Below are 21954 nucleotides of genomic sequence, written 5' to 3'. Positions count from 1 at the left end.
TGAGTTAAATTTAACTTAATTTATAAAATCATATCAACAAATAATTTTGAGATTTTTTTTTTTTTCTGAATAGATAACTTTTCTGGAGAATATATCATAGTACTGTAGTAGAATCTGAGAAAATATTAGCCATATTTGTAATATATTCTAAATGATGGTGCTATTTGTGGTTTTATTTTCTTTATAATGTTTTTTAAATATCTTTAATTATTAAGAGAAAATTAAAAAAATATATAATTTTATTAATAGTCACTTCTTTAATCATTAAATAAAATAATTAAAATTAAAATATTCATATGATAATTTTAAATGATAATATTGAGGGGACTAAATAGCATTATCCATTTACTTATCAATAGGGTGGTGCTAGCAGATGCCTAGCTAGTGTTTATCTCTAGAGTTTTGTTACATACAAGTACAGTCATGCATTAATCTATATATCAATACTGATTTATTTATACTTAAAATTTAAATTAACACTGTTTTTAATAAAATCTACTTTTTGACCAATCACATCATATTCATGCACAGATTAATGCACAATTATGCTTACAACTATATTTTTCCTTATCTCTAAGCATACCGCTAACAAAATTTTGTAGTTATTTGTTTACTACTACTAATATTGGTAGTAGTAATAAGCAGTGTAGTGGTAATAGATTAATAAGAATTAAAGAAGAAGAAGATCAAGAAGGGTAGAAGGAGGAGAAGACGAGGGTAGGTAGGAATGAGAGAGAGGAGTAGATCAGATAAGTGAGGATTAAACCAATCTAATTTAACAAAGCAAAAAGGACACACTAACATAACCTTATGCTATGGCTGCGACTTTATATAGTGAGGTTCGGTTGGACTTGGAGCAATTATAACCTTATATTGCAGTACTTTAACTTTAATTTTTTTTAATTTTTATAGTTTTATTTGAAGGAAAACGCTGGGAGCTGCTTGCTGTAAGCTCCTGCTGAAGCTACCATTGGGGTTTTTTTTTTTTTTACTTAATGATTAAGTAAATATTTTTTAATAATGTTGTTATTTTTTAAAAAAATATTTAAAAATATTAAAAAAATATATGTAAAAAAAAAATACATAAAATCAACTAGCAGTAGCTCCCAACTACAGCGGTGGTTGAAGAGCCACCCATTATTTGTATTTATTTTTATGTCTTGATATATTTTTAAAAGTCTTTTAATACTAATCTTCTATTATATTTATATGTACGTTTTCAATTAATTGCAGCTTCTTTATGTTTTGATTATCTGTTTAAAAAACTAAAAAAAAAAAACTTTCCCGTTTTGAATGCCATTTTTTATTATTTATATATAATATAAAAATCTATAAACCCGAAGATTAATTTTTAAATTTCCCATATTATACCATATCCACGTCCAGCTTGCTCCAAAAACGAAATGGACATCCAACTTTCCAAGCCTGTGGGTGTATGAGAAGGACCCGCATGCAAATCATGAACTTCTTATGCCCTACTTTGATATATATATATATATATATATATATATGTATGTATGTATGTATTATAAGAGAAGTGTTATAATTATTATAAAAAGATTTTATAAGAGTAAATTCATAAATTAACATAATTTCATATGATACGTTAGACTTATTTTACAATAGTCATAACTTTACAATCTAATATATTACATTAAACTATATTAATTTATAAATTTATTTTATGAAATTTCTTTGTATTCAAAACATCTTTTTAAGTCCACCTGTCACTCCAAAGCAAAAGTAGAAGTCCACGGAAAATTGAAATGGCGTGATTAATGCATGATTGCAAGTTTAGGGACACAGATCAAAATGGAGCCCTGTATGATGAGTCTGTTCCGTACTGGATCCCTGTACCAAAAGCCATCAAGAAAACAAAAGTAAGAGAAAATTAAGAAAAATCATACAAAGTGAAAGTAGAAGGAAGACATTGAAATGACACGGTTAATGCAAGCAAAGGGGGGGCCATGCTCACCACGTCGCTCAGTCCTCCAAATTGAAAGTGAAAGACAACGAAATGACGCGGTTAATGCATGCAAGGTTCGGATTGCAGTTAATGTGCATGAGCGGTACTGCTGGTGGATGAATGGCTTCTGGATCTGGCCTTTGACCAGTACTCTGCAGTTTACCCGGGTGACAATTACAGGGTCATGACTATTTACGATTAGTAAGAACTGTGAAGTGAAAGAGAAGGAGGCGAGGTGAGGTGAGGTGAGGTGAGTCTTCAGCAGAGAGACAGGGGCAGAAGAAATATCGCAGTGAGAGAGAGAGAGAGAGACAGAAACAAAGAGACAAATAAATTAATTTTCTGTGAATAGAAACAGATGCACGTGGATGACCTACCACACGTGCGCTCAATCATCATGTGGATGCTCGTTTCCTCTCCCTCTATAGCAGGATACAGACTTCAAGCACGATTTATTTATATTCAATAGACTGGTGTTTTTTAACCTTGAGCGAAGACGTAGAGAACTAAAAAACAATGAAAAGGACGTGTTTTATGGGAACGGTCGTCTCTTGTGCAGAGCTGTGCAGGTAATATTTTATGTATTCTTTTTTTATATTGGCAACTGAGATTGTTGGTCTCAAGAATGCTGATTCCATCCCCACAAATTCAATACCCCTTGAATTTTGACAGGCACTAGTAGTACCACCCTTTTCTTTTTCATAAGCAGGCTTGGATTGCTCTTGCCCTTGTTCGTTTGTATAATAACCCCAAAGGCAAAACCATTTTGCTGACAAGTTTCCATCTCGACTTAATATTAAGGGTATAAAAAATTTGAGAAACCGGTGAACCAACTTGAACAGGTCTGTTTGGTTCGGTTCTAAGCCGATTCGGTCGTTCTAGTTTCGTAAAATCCGTTTGGTTTCAATTTTAGTATTAAATATATTATTTTTTGATTTTTTTTGTATTATATAGAAAATATTTTTTATATGATATATAATTTTCTTATATTATATTATATATACGATATGCTAAATTAATAATTAATATATCATGAAATTTTAAAATTTTATTATTCATGTATAATAATCTAATAACATAAAAATTAATATAACATTTGAAATAATACAAAATTAATCTTATAGATCGTAATATAAAACTTGATATAACATATAAATTTTAATTTTATAACATAAAATTTTAATATTAAATATTAACATTAATATTAAGTTATTATTATAAACCTACTTTTGATATATATATAATATCAAGGATAAATACATTTTATAGCATAATAAATTATAATATATATTCTTTTTTATAAATACATTTCTACACATTTGATCATATATACTCATATGAAAAGCGTATAATCTAACTTATATAGACTAAAGCTATATAGTTAAATTCAATACTATACTAGTATATGTTAATTATTATAAAACAATGCACATATATTATAATATAAATAAACTAATAGTTTTAGTATATATAACCATCATATTATTACTAACATATATAATCAAATATATAAATAAGTTAGACACTAATACAATAACATAGAATTAGACATTGTAGTATGTAAATAAATTAAACACCACTACACTACTTACTAGTAGTCTAGTAACTAAATAAGTGTAGTATTATAAGTTTATCTCACTAATTATACTATACTAAGTTAATCTCACTAATAAGTTAGATACTAGTATAATTAGACAATAATGATTAGTAATTATTAATAATAAATACTAAATTCTAATAATTAAAATTAGACTTAATAAATTTTAAAAAACATAAATTAAAAAATAAACTTAGGGATAAAAGCCTAAGACAAAGACCGGAAAACTCAAAAAAAGGGGACTAAACTAGGCCAAAACCGATAAAATTGAAAGTTTTAGTTTTGGTGAAGAATCAGTCCTATATTGGTTCTCCAATTCTCAAAATCAATATATACTGATTTGGTTTTAAAATATTTCCAAAATTGGACCAAACCTCGTAATGAAAAAATCAATTAGCTATCTAATGGAAAAAACTAAATTGGACATATAATATATATACTTTAATTACAAAGAAATCATATAAAAATAAATTTATAAACTAATATGACTTAATGTAGTATATCAGATTATAAAATTATTTTAATAAAAAAATAAATTTAACGATTTACATGAAATTATGTCACTTTATATATTTACTTTTACGTAATCTTATTTATGGTTAAAGTATTTTTTGACGCATAATTAATACTTAAGTCTTAATTTTATGTTAGATTGAGATCAAGATAACACAAAATCAATTGGCTAATGATTAATATATATCCACCAAGCCCAACAAAATTACTCGAGAGTGAATTTGGCTCAAACAACATCACAACGAACTGAAGAATATAAAGAATACGCTCAGAAAACAGAAAAATCGATCTTTCCATTACTAGGCTATAAAAGTTTATTTTTCTTTTTTTTACATAGAAGTTTGGCTGTCAATTCCCATATATATATATATATATATATAGTCATTGCTCATGCAACAAAGTTTCAAACCTAAGCAAAATAAATCGTCAAGCTAGGAAATTCAAATTATTGTCTCAAAATATTTTCGCCTTATAAAAGACGGAGGCCCAACTCGCTTGCCACAGTTAAAAAAAAAATTGTATCTTTTGCACAGATAATAATTTATAAGGGCTTGGTCTAATTTGTTTTTGCAATAGATCGACTACAGTTAATTTATTTTTGTTGTAGTTATATTTACATATAAATTTTTCTGTTTTTTAAATTACGCATGTACTGTCACTCATAAACACACACGTATAATGGATATGACTAGAGAGAGAGAGAGAGAGAGAGAGAATCAATGATTAAGATGTAGGAAATAATGCTGGGTAGAAGGAAGGGGTGCCCATTTATGCAGAAAAAAAGCACAAGAGAACAAAAAAGAGGCCCTCGTGCAACAACTAGATATTGTTTCCATTCAATGTACATCACAACTTTTTATTTTTTATCATTATTGTGTTGATGATCGATCAGCCAAAAAAGCAAAAGGGCATGCATGAGGCAGCTAGCTGCATGTGTGCGTGTGGGTAGACATTCCTCCAGCTCCTCCTCAATCCCTTCTGCACTGCATTACCCCCCCGTGCATTTTTCTCTTCCCCCCTCTAAAACTCTCTCTCTCTCCCCACTTATTTATATTTATTTATATATATGGTATCCCTTTTTCCTGGCCTGCAGCAGGCGTATGCATATATCCTATCTACTATCTCTCTCTGTAGTTCCGTGCATCTCCATTAATATCCACCTATCATCCATACACATCCCTATCGCTTGTTCTCTTTGCCTCTCTCATTTTCTTCTCTCTCTTAATGTTCATAATATATGATCTGTCACTCGGTTTTCCTGTTTTTTGGAGTTTCTTCACCCTGATCACAGGTCATCTCACTATGTCGGCAAAACCTAATTATATTTATAATTACGTGCTTTTAGTACCTTAGTATTAAAGGGATGTTCCTGTTACTCCATTTTTCACTTCATAGAAAATGTATATAAATTATTTGACAACAGTACTAGTACTTTTTGCTTGAAAGAGTAGTAGTCCTCTTTCTTTGCTTTTATTTTCTTTTTCCTTTCTCATATTATTCCAACATCTCACCAATTGCATTAATATTATATAAATCATGACTTGCTTCTTTTCCTTTGGAAACAGAAAGTAATTAGAACTGAAAATAAAGGGAGCATCAAGAGTAATTAAGCAAGGGAAGCTTCTCATCATCATACTGTAATTAGCTAAAAACTTTATACTACATGATAAAGCAATATTCTGCATGCATGCTGATGCCCTTTTAATTACTGACCTGATGATGATCATATATATGATTAAAATCGCAAAGAAAAATGATGGTTATTAATCCTAATTATATTCGAAAGTGGAACTGCAATATCTTTTGAGTCAAATCCCTTTCAAAGGATATCTCCTCGTGGGTCGAGGCTTTCTTCAAGTCGCTATCCAATCCATCTTCTCTTGCAACCCCAAGACAAGCCATCAGCCTCAAGCAAAAGTCAATAAACAAAATAAGAGTAGAAGAGATAAACAGAAATTAAAGGACAAAAGCTGCCTTATTATACAATAATATTAGCACAATTGATTAGACTGATGAACACGTACCCCCTACTGTACGTACGGAGCCGCCCACAGATTTGTATGGTGGATGTTCGCCATCCTGAATCCAAGACCAAGTTGAATATTAAAGTATGAAAAATATTTTAAAAAATTATATAAAAATAAATTCATAAATTAACTTAACATAATATAACATTATAAAATTATTTATTTTATAAAAAAAATACCAAAACACAAAAATCACATTAATTTATAAATTTATTTTATATATATATATATATATTTTGTATTTATAGCACGCACTTGGATAATTTAAAATGAACTCAACTTTCATTAATGCATAATTATTCATTACACTCTTTAAAAAAAATAAAGATCTTTGATTTTCAAGATTTGGTTTTGAAATTGGGTTAATATTCTATTTTCAGATCAGTGTGTATAGCATTTTACTAGATATTATGTTCATAAAATTTTTCTTTAAAATTTATCATTAATTGAGTGGTTTTGGCTATGACTAAATGTTCAATTGCCTTTCCCTTGTCTGATTGGCATGCACATATATATACATTTCCAAGTTACATGTGTCTTAATAGTCTTGGGGGATTGCTATATATTGATGTCTTGGCTCCTAGAGGCTAGCTAGGGTTTATGAGGATCATACGAAAAAAGATTTGTTCCAAGTTTAATTTTATTCAAATGGAGGGTTTTAAATGGTAGAAAAATAGACATTTTAAACATCATTAAATTAATAATAAATGCAGTAAAAATTATTTAGCACGTCTCTAGCTCTTAGGTGAAGCGGCCTTCAACTTAATTCAAATAAAATCTTAAAAGAGACATTTATCTTGATCTCAAGATGCTAATGACAACGTGAGCTAGCCAATGAGCTGCGTTGGGGAATGCATTGTAGTATTAACGTTGAAAGAAGGTTGAAATTTGTGTATTAATTGGTACTTAATATATATATATATATATATACAAAAATGATTATTTTTGTTTAATATATATTACTTTATCGAGCGAAGACGGTCCTTCGTACCAACACTAATAAACTACCTTTCATTTTGGCAGTGAAGTTCGTACCATACTTGATCTTTAAAACAAGTTTATCAGAATTATTAATAACATTGAAAGGTGGTGTGCAAAGAATTTCGGTCTTTTGGGCAGTAAAGTAGTAAATACTGTTTCTTCTAATTGCTTCAAAGATGTAAAAAGAAGAAAAACCTTTTTAGTCTAGACTCTTAGATACCATTTCATCTTGTCAAGGAAAACATCTAATGCAGAAGTATCCGAGTTAAATGATGCTGAATTTTCAGATGGCACATTGATGGCATTGAAATATATTAAGTTGACAGATTAGTATAAAAATAACAAGTAATCATGATTTTTTTTTTTAATTTGAACAGTTTTGAGTGCGTTTCAATATTTTGGCCATAACTTTAGTTATGGGTATCAAAACTGTACATATGACCCTAATTTGAAAAGTTCATTTTGGCGCACACGTCATGGTTGCTAGCTTGCTCGGTGTACATATTTTCTGAGGCCGAAATTCACTGTTTTTCCTTATGAATCCCCATTTTTAGTTATTTGTTTCATTTTATAGTAATATTTCATTTATCTTTTAAGAAGTGATTATGAATTCAGTTTGGACTAGATTTTTGGCAGATTACTTCTTTTATTACATATTTAATTTTGGCATGATTGTTGTGATTTTGCTATTTTTGGTAAAATCCTGATAATGACACTTTTCAGCTATACAACCCGGTTTGTTGGCTGATTTTCGACATTATTTGATTTGATAGTTTTGAATTGAACATCAGAGATGTTTTATATGTTTTTGGGCGATTATCTTGTATTCTTTCCTATGATTTATCTGTTAAAACTAATTTACAGAATAATTTCTATTCTGTCTGGCATCAAAATCACTATCAAATTTGCCATCTAATACGAAGTTTTACAAATGCATTCGTGCATCGACGCAAGGGCTATTTAATTGAGATTTTAGATAGGCTCTTATGGTATTCCAATTTCCATTTCCATGTCCTTTGAAAGTCTCCCATGTACATAAACTGCCAAAAAGTCAATTGCAAAGTCTTATGGTTTTGTAGGAACCACAGTACACAGCATCAAACTGCGACAAGCTGGGCCAGTCAGTTTCAAACTTGCAGTTAAAATGTAACCAAGAAACCACTCTCTCTCTCTCTCTCTCTCTCTCTCTCTCTCTCTTCACTTATTCACATGGTAGCCTAGTTGTTTTGTAATTCCAAGTTCCATGAGCCAGATCTTGTTGACAGACATGTGAAGCACTGGGGCTACGACTGCCGTTTCTTTTAGGTCCGATTGGGTGTTGTGCATGTGCCTCCTCACATACATACATATAGATATATGCTCTTCAACTCATTATTTAGAGCCTTTCTCCAGGTTTTCATACCATAGTAAAATATATTAAATCCCAATCATTTTCTTGAAAACACCAGCCGCATCATAAAGAATTTTGGAGGTTAGAGCATCTCACAAATTTAGCCACCAGCATCCTTCCAAAAAGAAACACCCTGTATCTTCTCTTTCCACAAAAATATTTGGGAATTTGCCGGTTGATTGAAATAATTTCAGCTCCATGTTCAGTCTATTTGCATGTTTAGTTAAACACTTCCAAAAGATATATAAAAACATATGAATTTTGTATTTAATTCTCTAAATGTACTTTATTACCCTGCCTGACTGACTCTGAGGTCTTAGAATAGGGTCCCTCCTTGTAGGGTGCATGATTTGGAGAATGTGGCCTCTCGCTTTCTATCCCTCCCTCCCCCGGTAGTGAGACCCATTATAAATATGTTTACTTCTTAGCTGAAACTATAGAAGCCCATACCATTGGCAGTTCTTTGTGTAGTGCTGGTGGAGCTTCTTGAGAGCATCAATGGCTGTTTTAATGGTGGTTATTGGGATGGCCTTGGTGCTCTGTTTCTGCTCTGCTTTGCTGAGGTGGAATGAGGTGAGGTACAGGAAGAAAGGTTTGCCTCCAGGTACAATGGGTTGGCCGGTATTTGGGGAGACAACGGAATTTCTAAAACAAGGACCAAACTTCATGAAAAACCAGAGAGCAAGGTGATTCTTTATCTTCACTTGGGTTTTCTTCTTAGGTGGATGTTACAGGGTATCTCTGTTTTTATATTGCATTAGTGGACAGGAAAGCTTTTGGTTTCCTTAATTTTCAGTACTTTTTACCCTTGGTTCTATTGCCGGTTACTGGTGCTCACCCAAGTGGTTTAATGATTTAAGCCAATCATCTGGACCACTTAATCCCTCCTTATTTATTGGTATAATTGAGATTTCGGGTTATTCTGGCTTGTGAATCTCTATAAGAGACTAGAGATCCCTTGCTTCCATTTGTCTGAATGGTGGGTTCAAGAGCTTGCAAAATATAAATCAACCTATATTTTGTCCCTGGGGTTTTCTGGGTTTTTTGGGGGGAGAGTCTGTTTTCCCAATGAGAAACACAAATATACATATATGACATAAGGCAACCCTCTCCAAAATTGAGCCATTGATAGTTGACTTCGTCATTGATCATTCTTGTAAATCATCTGTATGGACTTTTGAATGGCAGATATGGGAGTTTTTTCAAGTCCCACATACTGGGCTGCCCTACCATTGTATCCATGGATCCAGAAATCAACAGGTACATCCTCATGAATGAGGCAAAAGGCCTTGTTCCTGGCTACCCACAGTCCATGCTGGATATCTTGGGGAAATGCAACATTGCAGCAGTTCATGGCTCCACCCACAAGTACATGAGAGGTGCACTTCTTGCCCTCATCAGCCCCACCATGATCAGAGACCAGCTTTTGCCAAAAATTGATGAATTCATGAGAAGCCACCTTAGCAGCTGGGATAACCAAATCATCAACATCCAAGAAAAGACCAAAGAGGTTCGAATCACAGCCACACTCCTAATTCATTGAGACATGAAGTTGTTACTTTTTCTTTTTTCCATTTTAATGAACATTATCTCAACTATTTAATGCAGATGGCTCTTCTCTCATCCCTTAAGCAGATTGCCGGTATTGAATCCAGTTCAATATCCCAACCATTCATGACTGAGTTCTTTAAGCTAGTTTTAGGGACACTTTCATTGCCTATTGACCTTCCTGGAACAAATTATCGTCGCGGCTTCCAGGTAAATTGCTTGATTGTTCCTTCTCATTCTTTACATAGTCTTCCATAGAAAATTCTAGTACAATAATAATTTACGTGCTTCACAACTTTTTCAGGCGAGGAAGAATATTGTAAGCATGTTGAGGCAGCTAATAGACGCCAGAAAAGCTTCACAGGAAACCCACCAAGATATGCTTGGTTGCCTCATGAGAAGTGATGAAAACAGATACCAACTTACCGATGAAGAAATAATAGATCAAATCATTACACTTCTGTATTCCGGTTATGAAACTGTCTCAACTACTTCCATGATGGCAGTCAAGTATCTCCATGATCATCCTAGAGTTCTTCAAGAACTCAGAGTAAGTGATAACATCTACTTTCAAAGGTTAATATATATTCTAGTACAGATGTCGTGCTTGCGGTGCTGAAATAATCTTTAAAATCTGCAGAAAGAACATTTGGACATTCGAAAAAGGAAAAGGCCGGAGGATCCAATTGGATGGAATGACATCAAGTCGATGAAGTTTACGCGTGCGGTAAGAATATTCGGGGCTTCCAGTACATTATCCGGTTTCTGAGTAAAATATGAAGAATAAAATTTCATTTGGTCTTCTTTTTCTCATGCAGGTCATCTATGAGACCTCAAGATTAGCAACAATTGTTAATGGAGTTTTGAGAAAAACCACAAAAGATATGGAACTGAACGGTGAGTGGAAATTAAGTTAAAGCAACTTAAATGAACCAAAACAAAAGTCAAAACAACTTTAATAAGATCTCCTTTTGTGATAGCTTCTGCGGTCTTTTTATGGGCTCAAGAAACAATTTTTTGCAGCTACCATCTCTTTATTGGTACTTTAGCAATTAATAAGTCTGACACATAGCATTACATGGCAATCTAGCCAGATCGATCCCTTCAACCACAAATTTTAACCATGTAAAGAGCATGCATGGAGTGAGTTCAATTAGTCAACATGTGATTTAGAAAGTGATGGATTATCCATCTCAGATTCACATATAAGTGTCTGTCATGTCTACAGTTAAGCATGATGATGCAACATTCACAAATAATAGCTATGTGAAAGTGTCACCTTAGTAGACCATTGATAGGTGAAGCGTCAATTTTTCAAACCACAAATAGGTATTTTCACTTTTTCCCAAAAGCATGTGTCCTGTAAGAGAGAGCTAATACAATATTTTCTGTGTGTTTGTTCAGGGTTTGTGATTCCAGAAGGATGGAGAATATATGTTTATACAAGAGAAATTAACTATGACCCTTTTTTATATCCTGATCCATTCACCTTTAATCCATGGAGATGGATGGTAAGCTACCGTTTAATGCTTACACTTTCCATTGTCTACCTTATGAATGTAGAAGTTTAATGCTATTGTACGAGGGATTGGAAATTATGTTCTGAATGACTAAACTACCTATGATTGCAAAAAGCAGGACAAGAGCTTGGATTCTCAAAGCTACTTTTTTATATTTGGAGGGGGCAGCAGGCAGTGTCCTGGAAAAGAACTAGGAATAGCAGAAATTTCAACTTTCCTACACTACTTGGTAACTAGATACAGGTAAATAGTTGCCTACGAACTTAGTCATATATTCCCTTATTTTGGTCAGATGAAAACGACAGTAAGAAAGTGAAAAACTTAATCTAATGTAGATTTCCCCTTCTTTTTGCAGGTGGAAAGAGATAGGAGGAGATAGACTAATGAAATTTCCAAGAGTGGAAGCACCCAATGGACTACACATTAGGGTCTCATCTTACTAACTTCACATATGTATGTATAGAAGGAAGACAGTATATAGAAAGATATGATTGTACAATAATGTTGTAACAGGTTAGAAATTAAATGAAACTGAGAGTCCCCATTTCTTGGCTGATTTAAAATTATAAAATGTAATTAATAAATGTGTTTACCCTCAACTGAAGCAACCAAAGTCTTAACTGGCATATAGAAATATTTGAACTTTATAACTATTTTTACAACTGTAGTCATCTTTACTCATCAACTTGTTATATGCATCGCTTCGTTCTGGCCCAGCTACGATTGTTAGTCCCCTTCCGTGCCTTGGAATCAAAAGACTGGTTTTAATCTGACTGAAAGGACATAGGGAAGGCAATATTAATGCACGTCAATCGATGAATCTTTTTTGCTTTCTAGGATATATAGGTGAGAATTTCATTAACCAAAGAGCAAAACACATAAGGAATAGGGCTGAAACTAGGAGGAATGAGCCCATCGGGATTGGGGTACGAACCTGCCACCTCTGCAGTTTGCTGGTGTAGCTATTGAGAGAGAAAAAGGTTCTGTAAGACTGTAACATTCAAGCTCCTATAAACAAGCATGTTTCCAAATTCGTGCTGAGTAATTAAGCGGCGACTATGACCATTCAGAGTAGCCAAATAAGCAGCACGTTGGTTCTTCCTAAGAGGAGGCCCCAACGTTGCTAATTGGCGGATTCCCAAAAGTGAAATGTTTTAACCACAGGGAGTAAACCTGGTTTGGTGTAGAATATTAAATTGTAAAATTATTTTTATGGTATATTAAATCAAATATATCACATAAAATCATATTTATATGTTTATTTTTATAAAATCGTTTAGTGGTTGTAGTATTTCTCTTTTCAAAAAGATAAAAAAGATAAAAAGAAGTTGTTAAGAAATGTATTTACATTTAAGAAATTAGATAATAATTTCTTCTTAAAAGATCGAGTATTTTTACTAAAAAGGATAAACCATTATGTCCAATTCTTCTACTTTTAGACTGAAAATATATAAGATTGTGAATTATACGCCCCAATTAAGAATTTCGGATTCCATTCCTGTTTATGAAGCTGGGTTGATGGGCTGGATAGGAAACCCAAAAGCAGAATGAGGAAAGGCTCCTAGTTGCAGGCCATAAACTCGTCTCTCTTGCGTTAATTGCGTTAATTATACGAATCATACACGGCTCATTTGGATTCTAAATTGATTGTATTTGGCAAGACTCATTTGCTCTGCCCTTGATTACGTGACAAATGTCATGGAAAATGTCATATTCTAATGCTCTCAGAAGAGTTGCACATGTTGACATCTCATGAAAGATCGTGGCTGCAAATGTTTTGGCCCTTTAAGCCATAATGAAAGAAGTTTAATTGGTTGGGTTGTTCTTTCCAGTTCCAACATCAAGTGCTTTTTCTTTACTAATTCTAAATACAGTATTGCGATATGTATTTCTCGTATACTTTTTTTTTTTTTAAAATTAGATCTATTATTAAAAAAATAATTTTTTTTTTTTTTATATAAATCTCAAATTTGATTAGTTTTTTAAAATAGTGTACGGGACTTAGATATTTTAAAACTTTAAATATAATTTTTGTTTCTTTTAACCCTCGGACTAAACGATTGAAAAGTACGGTTTTGTTAATAATTATTTAAAGAATATTCGAAAGCAACTTGTTTCTTCCTACAATTCTCTCTGAGCTTCAATTCCCATTTGACGGATCTTTTGTGTAGGTCCGAGATTGGAACAGAAGGGAATCTCACTCCATTTTTCCCCGTTCCAACTCTGACATGGGAGCAACAAGCCTTTGTGTAGACTATCATGTCATTTCTTTTGTGAATAAACCAATTAAACTTACCTATGTATTTTTTAAGAAATCTCAGGACATTATTTTCCGTTTCCATTTTGAATAATTGTGTCAGAAATATCCCTGAAATAAGTGTATAAAGAAACTTGAATTGTTTATGCTAGCAGTAGCTGAGCTATGAATATGTTGAATTATGTCAACTTGACCTTGTTTAGCAATGGTAATTGGAGGGGAAATTGACAAGCGGTAATGTGCAGTTTGTTGTTACCGAAATCTTGCATAAGAACATCATGCCAAGCTTTTCACTTTAATAATTATTGATATGTTTAGCATTTGAGTCTAACATGCATGTGATGGAGCTTACAGATTCATACATGAATGGAAGACATATTGTGATTGGAAACATCAACTTCCGTTCGACGCAAACTCTGGACCTGTCCCTCTCCGGCGCCTTTGGGTCTTTGCACAGACACCGGCAGCCTTTGAAAAAGTCCCAAAACCTTCCAAATCCAGACACGTCTCCCCCTTACCCTCCATTTGTGCCGATATCACCGGCCTCGCACGTGCCACCATGTACGCCTTAACTTATATTCCCTCACAAACGCTCCCATCTCAACCTTCAAACCCACACCATCACACTCTGTTTCTCTGCCATGGCTACCGTTGAAGCTTCTTCGCATACCCCAACGCCGTTGCTGAAAGATGAGCTTGACATTGTGATCCCCACCATCAGGAACTTGGACTTCCTTGAGATGTGGAGGCCATTCTTTGAGCCTTACCATCTCATCATCGTCCAAGATGGTGATCCTTCGAAGACTATCAAAGTCCCTGATGGCTTCGATTACGAGCTCTATAACCGCAACGACATCAACAGGATTCTGGGTCCCAAAGCCTCCTGCATTTCCTTCAAGGACTCTGCTTGCCGCTGCTTTGGCTACATGGTGTCTAAGAAGAAGTATATTTTCACAATTGACGACGACTGCTTTGTAAGTTCTTTAATTTATGGTGCTAATTAATTGGCCTTAGTTTTCTGGTATGAAGGTGCAGATCTTGCACGGTTTTGGGTTGTGATTTTACGGTGTTGCTTGTTTCGCTTTTGTAGAAAATATGTCTGGTTTGATTTCTTGGTGGTGTTAACTTCTTGAATCTGCTTGTGTTGCATTTTTATTCATTGGCATTTTGATGTGATACTATTCGGTTAGTGTAGCGTTAGCATGAATCTGATCCGCATTAATATCAATTTAGCTCGAAATTTATGTTTTTGATCTGCAATTTTTGTTTTGAGCTTCACTAACGGAAAGAGAGGATATTTGCAGGTCAAACGAAAAAGTGAATAAATATAGGATTCACCCGAAAAAATTAATTTATAACGGTGGACTCATTCGTTTACAAAATGAGTGACTTGCAAAAACCATGACTGTCATTACTCAACATAAAAATGGTGTTTTGCGTGCATGGTTGTGTCTATTCAAAATTCTAATTTCGAAATCCATCGAACATAAATTTGATTGCTTGGAACTGCGATATTGAACCGTGTTCATACAAACTGCTAGACAAGAGTTCCACTTCTAGTCCAAGTCTGTCTCTAGAACTTGCTGATCCGGTAAAAGATATATACATTTCCAAGATAAAAAATTAAGGATAAAGATTGCGTTGAAGATTCAGCACCGAATGGGATTAAAAAAAATAGTCCCCTTTTTTCAATCGGTAAATTAATAACAATTGTCCTTGTAATCTAGGATATCAATGTGCAAATCTGTAGCTATCACCTGTACATAAAAGTGAATTTATATACAATACAAACACACATATGTTTGGTGTGGTGAAATTCATCCAAACATTGATGCCATGATACGCAAGTCTTTTGTTTTGAAAGAATTTGAATTCAAAATGGTTTAGTTCTGTGCTGACTGAGCCCCACTGCCGGATATTTCATGCTATGCGGTTCAAATTGAATTGCTTGTCTTCTCGGTGTGAGAGTGATACAATTGAGTTTGTGGTTCATGTTAGACTATAAGTATTCAAGGTTTTCTACCAATCTAAATTAAAGAAGCTATAAACTGATTAGACGGATCTTGTATTTTTACCACTGCCATGTGAGATTGGGAACTTCTGTTCATGGATCTCTCTTGATTTTGGCTCTGAACTGTCAGACAGTTGTCAAGAATCTCATAAACGGAGTGGATTAGTACTTCTGGAATATTGGTGATATGTAGCTGTCATGAGTTTTTTTTTTTTTTTTATTTCTTTGATCTACCACTTTCTTTCTTTCTTTCTTTCCTTTCTTGAATGATTATAACTGTTTGTGTTATTGTGTACTCCTGGAAGTTGTTATGGTATGATAGAACTTCACATTTTTCCCATTTTTTTCTGACATATACCAGAGGTGACAGCAAATACATTAACTTTGAAATAAGAATAACTTCGAATCAGTTTGGCCTGCTCTTATACTACTTATAGGGGTAAATTTCATTATACTTGGCGCTTTGTTGCTTAGATGGATCTTACAATTTTTGGCCAGCTTTGGGATGTTGAAATGCTGAGACAAACTTGTGAAACTACCCCTATCATAGATCAAATATTATTGGATGATTGTGTTTCTCAAGTTTCTTTGTCATTTTTTTAAATCTATTAGTTAAGATATAATCATTAGACTATTATTTTGAAACTGATCTCATGGACATTTGTTGCGTTCCAAATCAAGAGATGATTCCATGACTGTATTTTGAAACTCGACTAATTTTTCTATTGCGGTCCTTGACCTGGCTGATAATGCTAGGGTTGCTGTTTGATAAATTATTATGTCCAATGTGCTCTAGTTCAAATTATTTACAGTACTCCTACATTGTTTTACTACCTATGGCATGCATTTTCCCAACTCATTGTTTGTTTAATTTTTTATTGGGTTTCTTCCGTGCCCCATATATTAACACCTATTAGGAAATGCTGGAATATCTTTTTCTGCAATCACCAAATTGATGTTGTGGAAATTTAATGACATGTAGGTCGCTAAAGATCCATCTGGAAAACTAATCAATGCACTTGAGCAGCATATCAAGAACCTTCTCTCCCCATCCACCCCTCATTTTTTCAATACCCTATATGATCCATTCCGCGATGGTGCAGATTTTGTTCGTGGATATCCTTTTACTCTCCGTGAGGGAGTCAAAACTGCTGTTTCTCATGGCCTCTGGCTCAACATCCCAGATTATGATGCTCCTACACAGCTTGTGAAGCCTCGTGAGAGGAACACTAGGTCGGCAGTTCATTCATTGACCTGAAAATTTTCAGTTTTTCAATTTGTGGCAAAATCCCAAGTACTATAACTGATTTTGTTTTGTAGGTATGTGGATGCAGTTCTGACAATCCCAAAGGGCACCTTGTTCCCCATGTGTGGTATGAATTTAGCATTTGACCGTGAACTCATTGGCCCTGCAATGTACTTTGGTCTCATGGGCGATGGTCAGCCTATTGGACGTTACGATGATATGTGGGCAGGCTGGTGCATCAAGGTCTGCTCTCATTTTCTTTCTGTTCTCTCCATATTACTCGCAGTTTTACCTTCTATTTGTCTTTTTTTTTTTTTTTTTTCCTCCCCACAGCATGGGGTAATATGAAGTGTTGGTAAAGGCCAGCATCTAGTCTTCCTTTAAAATTAATGGATATCTGAATGATGATTCTGTAGGTGATATGCGACCATTTGGGATTGGGAGTCAAGACTGGTCTGCCTTATATATGGCACAGCAAAGCCAGCAATCCATTCGTCAATCTGAGGAAGGAGTACAAAGGCATATTCTGGCAGGAGGAGATCATCCCATTCTTCCAATCAGCGGTTCTTCCAAAAGATTGCACCTCTGTTCAGAAGTGCTACCTTGAATTGTCCAACCAGGTAAAGGAAAAGCTTAGTCAGGTAGATCCCTACTTTGACAAGCTGGCAGACGCCATGGTCACATGGATTGAAGCTTGGAATGAACTAAACCCGGATGGAGCTTCAGCAAAACTACCCAATGGGAATGCTTAATCTAAAATTTTGATTGATAGCGAATGCCACTATTTTCTCATTAAGAGTTATTTGAACCATCAGTAGTTTTAGTCATTGTGATGTTTAATTCATCCTCTCTCTGACCCACTTGGTCAACACTTGGATTTGAAGATTTTGGTGTATGCTGGGTGTAATTTTATAATAACTTCATATGCTAGAGCAATAAAATACACCAGTTGATATACCATTAATGTCTTCCTGGAATTCCTTTGCTAAATTGACTTCTCTCTCAACAGTCCCCATGAGAGGCAAAAGTTAGGGGGATAGGCAACTTTTTCCCTCTCCTGTTAATGATCATTAAGCCATTGTACAAAGTTGGTGGGATTTGAGTTTTGAACTGAGAATACCAATCTTATGCCCCACTTCCTAAAATTTATGGAAAGTTGTCAATGTTCACCCCCTTTTCCGTCCCATGAAATCCCTGCCTACACAGTGGTGGAACCCGGGGCTAATTTTTCTAACGTGTAATATTAATGTAAAATAAAAAGGAATAAATCATAAATTTAATTCCACAGTAAAAATTATAACGCCATACCTATATATACATGTCAAAATAAATCTAAAAAATACAATTTAAGATTATATCAGGTTTCGCATAAGTTCTTCCGGAATTACGATATGTTGCAGCATTGATCACAGCCGAATAGAATATTAGGTTGCGTTTGAATGTTGAGTTGAGTTCAGTTTTTTAATAATAATAATGAGTTGAAATGGATGAATGAGTTCTGTGAGATCCATCTAAGATGAGTTTATATGTGTTTGGATGTTAAGATGAGTTTAATACTATTAATAGAAAGTTGAAAAAGATTGTTCGTCCCACATGTAAAAAAGTTTTGAATTGAGATGAATTTAATGATTTAAGAATTGTGTGTTTAGATATCATAGTTAATTTTAAATTAAACTAAACTGAATTGATCTCAATGCAGTCAACAACCAAACAAGTGTAGCCGAGAAGTTTTAAAGGCTCATAAGTAGATCAGGAACGTCAGGCAGTTCCTGCAAAATGCGCAGGGAATAAAAATCACATAAATGCAAGATGGTTGTCCTAGAGGACATGAAAAGGTTGATAGCATGTGAAAACAGGATTGATGAACGGATGAATGAAGCAAAGGCCAAAGGGCCTTCTTTTATATTGTGAACTCAGCCCGAAAACAAAAAAAAAAAAAAAAAAAAAAAAGAGCAAAACTGTAGCTGTGGCCCATGCAGGTCTCGAACCTGCGACCTTCGCGTTATTAGCACGACGCTCTAACCAACTGAGCTAATAGGCCACGCGATTCTCTCTTTAATTTACTTTTTTAAGTAATTATCTGTACTTTATTGAGTTTAAAGTTGGATGAGAGCGGCGGTACCTAGTGAATTGGCAGCGGGCAGCGAGGTTACTAACGGCGAGCAAAGGAGCTGGATTTGGGGTTGGTATTGTGCTTTCATGCGTCACCTCTAATTCATAGATTAATATTTAATTAATTGGATGAAGTGTAAAGTATGATTTGAATCTAAGATCTTGATGTCATGTGAAATTACCAATTATCTCGTTTAATGGAAAGATTAAATTTTATTATTTCAATCTTTTAACATCTTTTTAACTTTTTTCGTATCTAGCACTTGTGATTGAAATCGTTTTCCCCTTCTGTTTTGTTGTGCTTGTCGCGTTGGACGAACGCTTTGACTTGATATTGGTAGTGGTTTACGTATTTGTATCTTGTCTATTGCATTGCTAAATTTCAATAAATTATGGGTTCTTCGCTACTCAGATATGTTTCAGTCTTTATTCTCTTAAATCAAAAGCAAATATGTTTTTCTTTTTTGTTTTGCCAGCTCACGGTCTTCCTTTTCTCCTTTTGGAAGCCTTGATTTGGAACTATGCTTCGAGAGTACAATGGAGTGTAAAGTCAGATTTTAAACATACGACTATTTTAATATCACGTTAAATCACTATTTATCTCAGAAGTTTAACTTCATGAAAAATAATATTAATTTAATTATTTAAATCATATCCAAAAAATGCGTCCAAGCCTCCATAGACACTATTTCTAGTACTTTCATCTAAAATACACGACTGAGATTATAATGTGTGGTGAGTTATCTTGTAAAGAATAAGCTGAGAGCTTCATCTTTTTTTTTTTTTTCACTTAGTTTTCAATGTCTTTGTTGTTCCTCTTGGGTCGTTGTTCGGATTGTTTCAATCCACGTGTATGTGTTTCTGGGTTGGGAGGATAGTAGGAATGTCATCCGCACCTGTCGGGGAGGGCAGCCCTCGACCTCACCAACGTTGGCGGGTGCCCCCGTCCTGATGCCGAGGGGTGAATTGGCTTGGCCCACCACCAACTGCTACAGAGAGATACCTTGACTTAGGGCAACTGCGAGAGCTAGGGAGAGGGAGACTCTGACAGCGACCAAGGCTTTAAAACAGAGGAGAGAGAGAGAGAGACCTCTCACGAGGGGGGATGGTTTTACGCCTGCAGCCCAAACCTAGCAGATAAGGGTGTTTCCATGTGGTTTGGCCCAACCTTTATATCTCCAGTACATTTTATCTTATCTGTTTCCCTTTTTTCTTTTTGGTTGTTACTCTTAATTAATTGACTAGTGATGTTATTCTTAAGCTTGGAAATTACTTGGTGGTTCTGTTGCTTTGCTGCTTGCTTCTCCTTTCTTCGTCTTATTGGATCCGTGATTTTCTTAGTTTACCGAATGATATGTAAATTGACCATGGCTGAATCATTTTATGAATTAGCGCACCCTAAAAAGATTTGGCTGGAAGTTCTGCATTAATTCCAGTTAGTGTGGGACTTTTCAAATCATGATCTTCTTGAACATGGTTTGGGAAATGCTACTTATCATTCCATACCACACACCAATATGTAATTTTTTATTTTTATCTTTCTATTTAAACACATATATTTACACATGAATATGTGTATTAAAAAAAAAAAATGATAGATCAAATGTTGGTGCGTGGTATAGGAGATGATAAGTAGAATTTTTCTCAAAAAATAATATATGCCACTTAAAAAGTGGGAATGTATCAAGAAACCAGTGCTAGCAGGGTCTGTGTTAACCCAAGAACTGCATTATTGTTTTGACTTGAGAAGCAGGGGGCATCTTTCATTGCAAGTTTCCTGATCAAAGTCTGAAACTTTATCAATAAATTGATGACACTATGCGGTATGCTATCGTTGTAACGCATTTTTTCCACTTGTATGGGTTCGTATATGATTAGGTTTGTGCAAAACGCACTTGTGTTGTGTGTATGCTGCATAATGCACATTCAATCTTTGAACTGCTTTTTGGATATGTGCAAGAGATGCGGCAATCTGAAGAGGGAAGCTCGAAATCATGTAAAGCAGTAGGACCTAGGTAGAGCTAGGGATCAGACCATTAATCTTGACTATGAATTGTGTTCATTGCTTGGAGGCGGACCAGGGGCCATTTCTCCTGCCCCGATTGGTCTTAAACATCATAGATCTGTTTGGTTTTTCTCAGCTCATGTGAAAGTTTGGATCCCGGCTTGGCCTGTTCCGACCATTCTGATTGATCCCGTCGAATTAATTGCAGTCCAATCCGAATGTACAAAGTGGCATTTTCGTAATTTTTTTAATTCAACAGTATTTTTGTAATTTCAAAATGTATTTTTTTTCTTTAGTTTTTTTTTTTTTTTTACTTTTTTTTTTCTCAACTCAATTTTTTTTTTTTTTTGAATAAAACCTCATTGTATTCATATTCAAACAGTTTCGGTTACATCATACATTTTATCTATAACAACTTCATTAACAATTTCCTCATGGCCCTCCTCAACCCAATACCTATCCTCTTTATAGTTCAATGCCATCTTAGCTAATTGATGAGCAACCTCATTACCCTCTCTTCGAATAAAGCTCACATTCCATCTGAAAAAAGAATTTATTTTCTGCTGCAAAGCCTCCACCAGATGTCCTGCACTAGAATCATCCCTATCCCCCCTTCTTACTGCATCAATAACTTCCTTTGCATCCCCTTCAAACTGGACATTCCTTAACCCCAAATCTTCACATAAAACCATGGCTTCCCACAATGCAAAACATTCTACAGCAAACACACAGCCATTGAACACTTTTACAACACATTTTGCAGCATAAACTTCACCCTCAC

The 21954-nt window shown here is 34.4% G+C and overlaps 2 protein-coding genes and 1 non-coding gene across 3 annotated transcripts; 2 read left to right on the top strand and 1 right to left on the bottom strand.

The window, feature by feature from the left end:
* Positions 1 to 8891: 8891 nt before the first annotated feature.
* On the top strand, positions 8892 to 12150 carry LOC122306104 (cytochrome P450 85A-like). The gene is made up of 9 exons (XM_043118505.1): positions 8892 to 9160; positions 9663 to 9984; positions 10083 to 10232; positions 10327 to 10572; positions 10663 to 10749; positions 10841 to 10919; positions 11427 to 11533; positions 11661 to 11785; positions 11898 to 12150. The coding sequence occupies exons 1-9, from the start codon at positions 8973 to 8975 to the stop codon at positions 11983 to 11985; spliced, it is 1392 nt and encodes a 463-aa protein (XP_042974439.1). The 5' UTR covers positions 8892 to 8972; the 3' UTR covers positions 11986 to 12150.
* A 1752-nt stretch (positions 12151 to 13902) lies between these two features.
* LOC122306103 (probable UDP-arabinopyranose mutase 2) lies at positions 13903 to 18016 on the top strand. Its single transcript, XM_043118504.1, has 4 exons — positions 13903 to 14773; positions 16793 to 17043; positions 17131 to 17299; positions 17473 to 18016. The coding sequence occupies exons 1-4, from the start codon at positions 14441 to 14443 to the stop codon at positions 17806 to 17808; spliced, it is 1089 nt and encodes a 362-aa protein (XP_042974438.1). The 5' UTR covers positions 13903 to 14440; the 3' UTR covers positions 17809 to 18016.
* Positions 18017 to 19023: 1007 nt separating this feature from the next.
* TRNAI-AAU lies at positions 19024 to 19097 on the bottom strand. Its single transcript has one exon. It is a non-coding gene; the product is annotated as a tRNA-Ile (tRNA).
* Between the last annotated feature and the right edge of the window lie 2857 nt (positions 19098 to 21954).

This window comes from Carya illinoinensis, chromosome 4 (genome assembly GCF_018687715.1).
Source record: "Carya illinoinensis cultivar Pawnee chromosome 4, C.illinoinensisPawnee_v1, whole genome shotgun sequence".
In the NCBI taxonomy this organism is placed as follows: Eukaryota; Viridiplantae; Streptophyta; class Magnoliopsida; order Fagales; family Juglandaceae; genus Carya; species Carya illinoinensis.
This window is presented reverse-complemented; position numbering and strand designations above follow the sequence as displayed.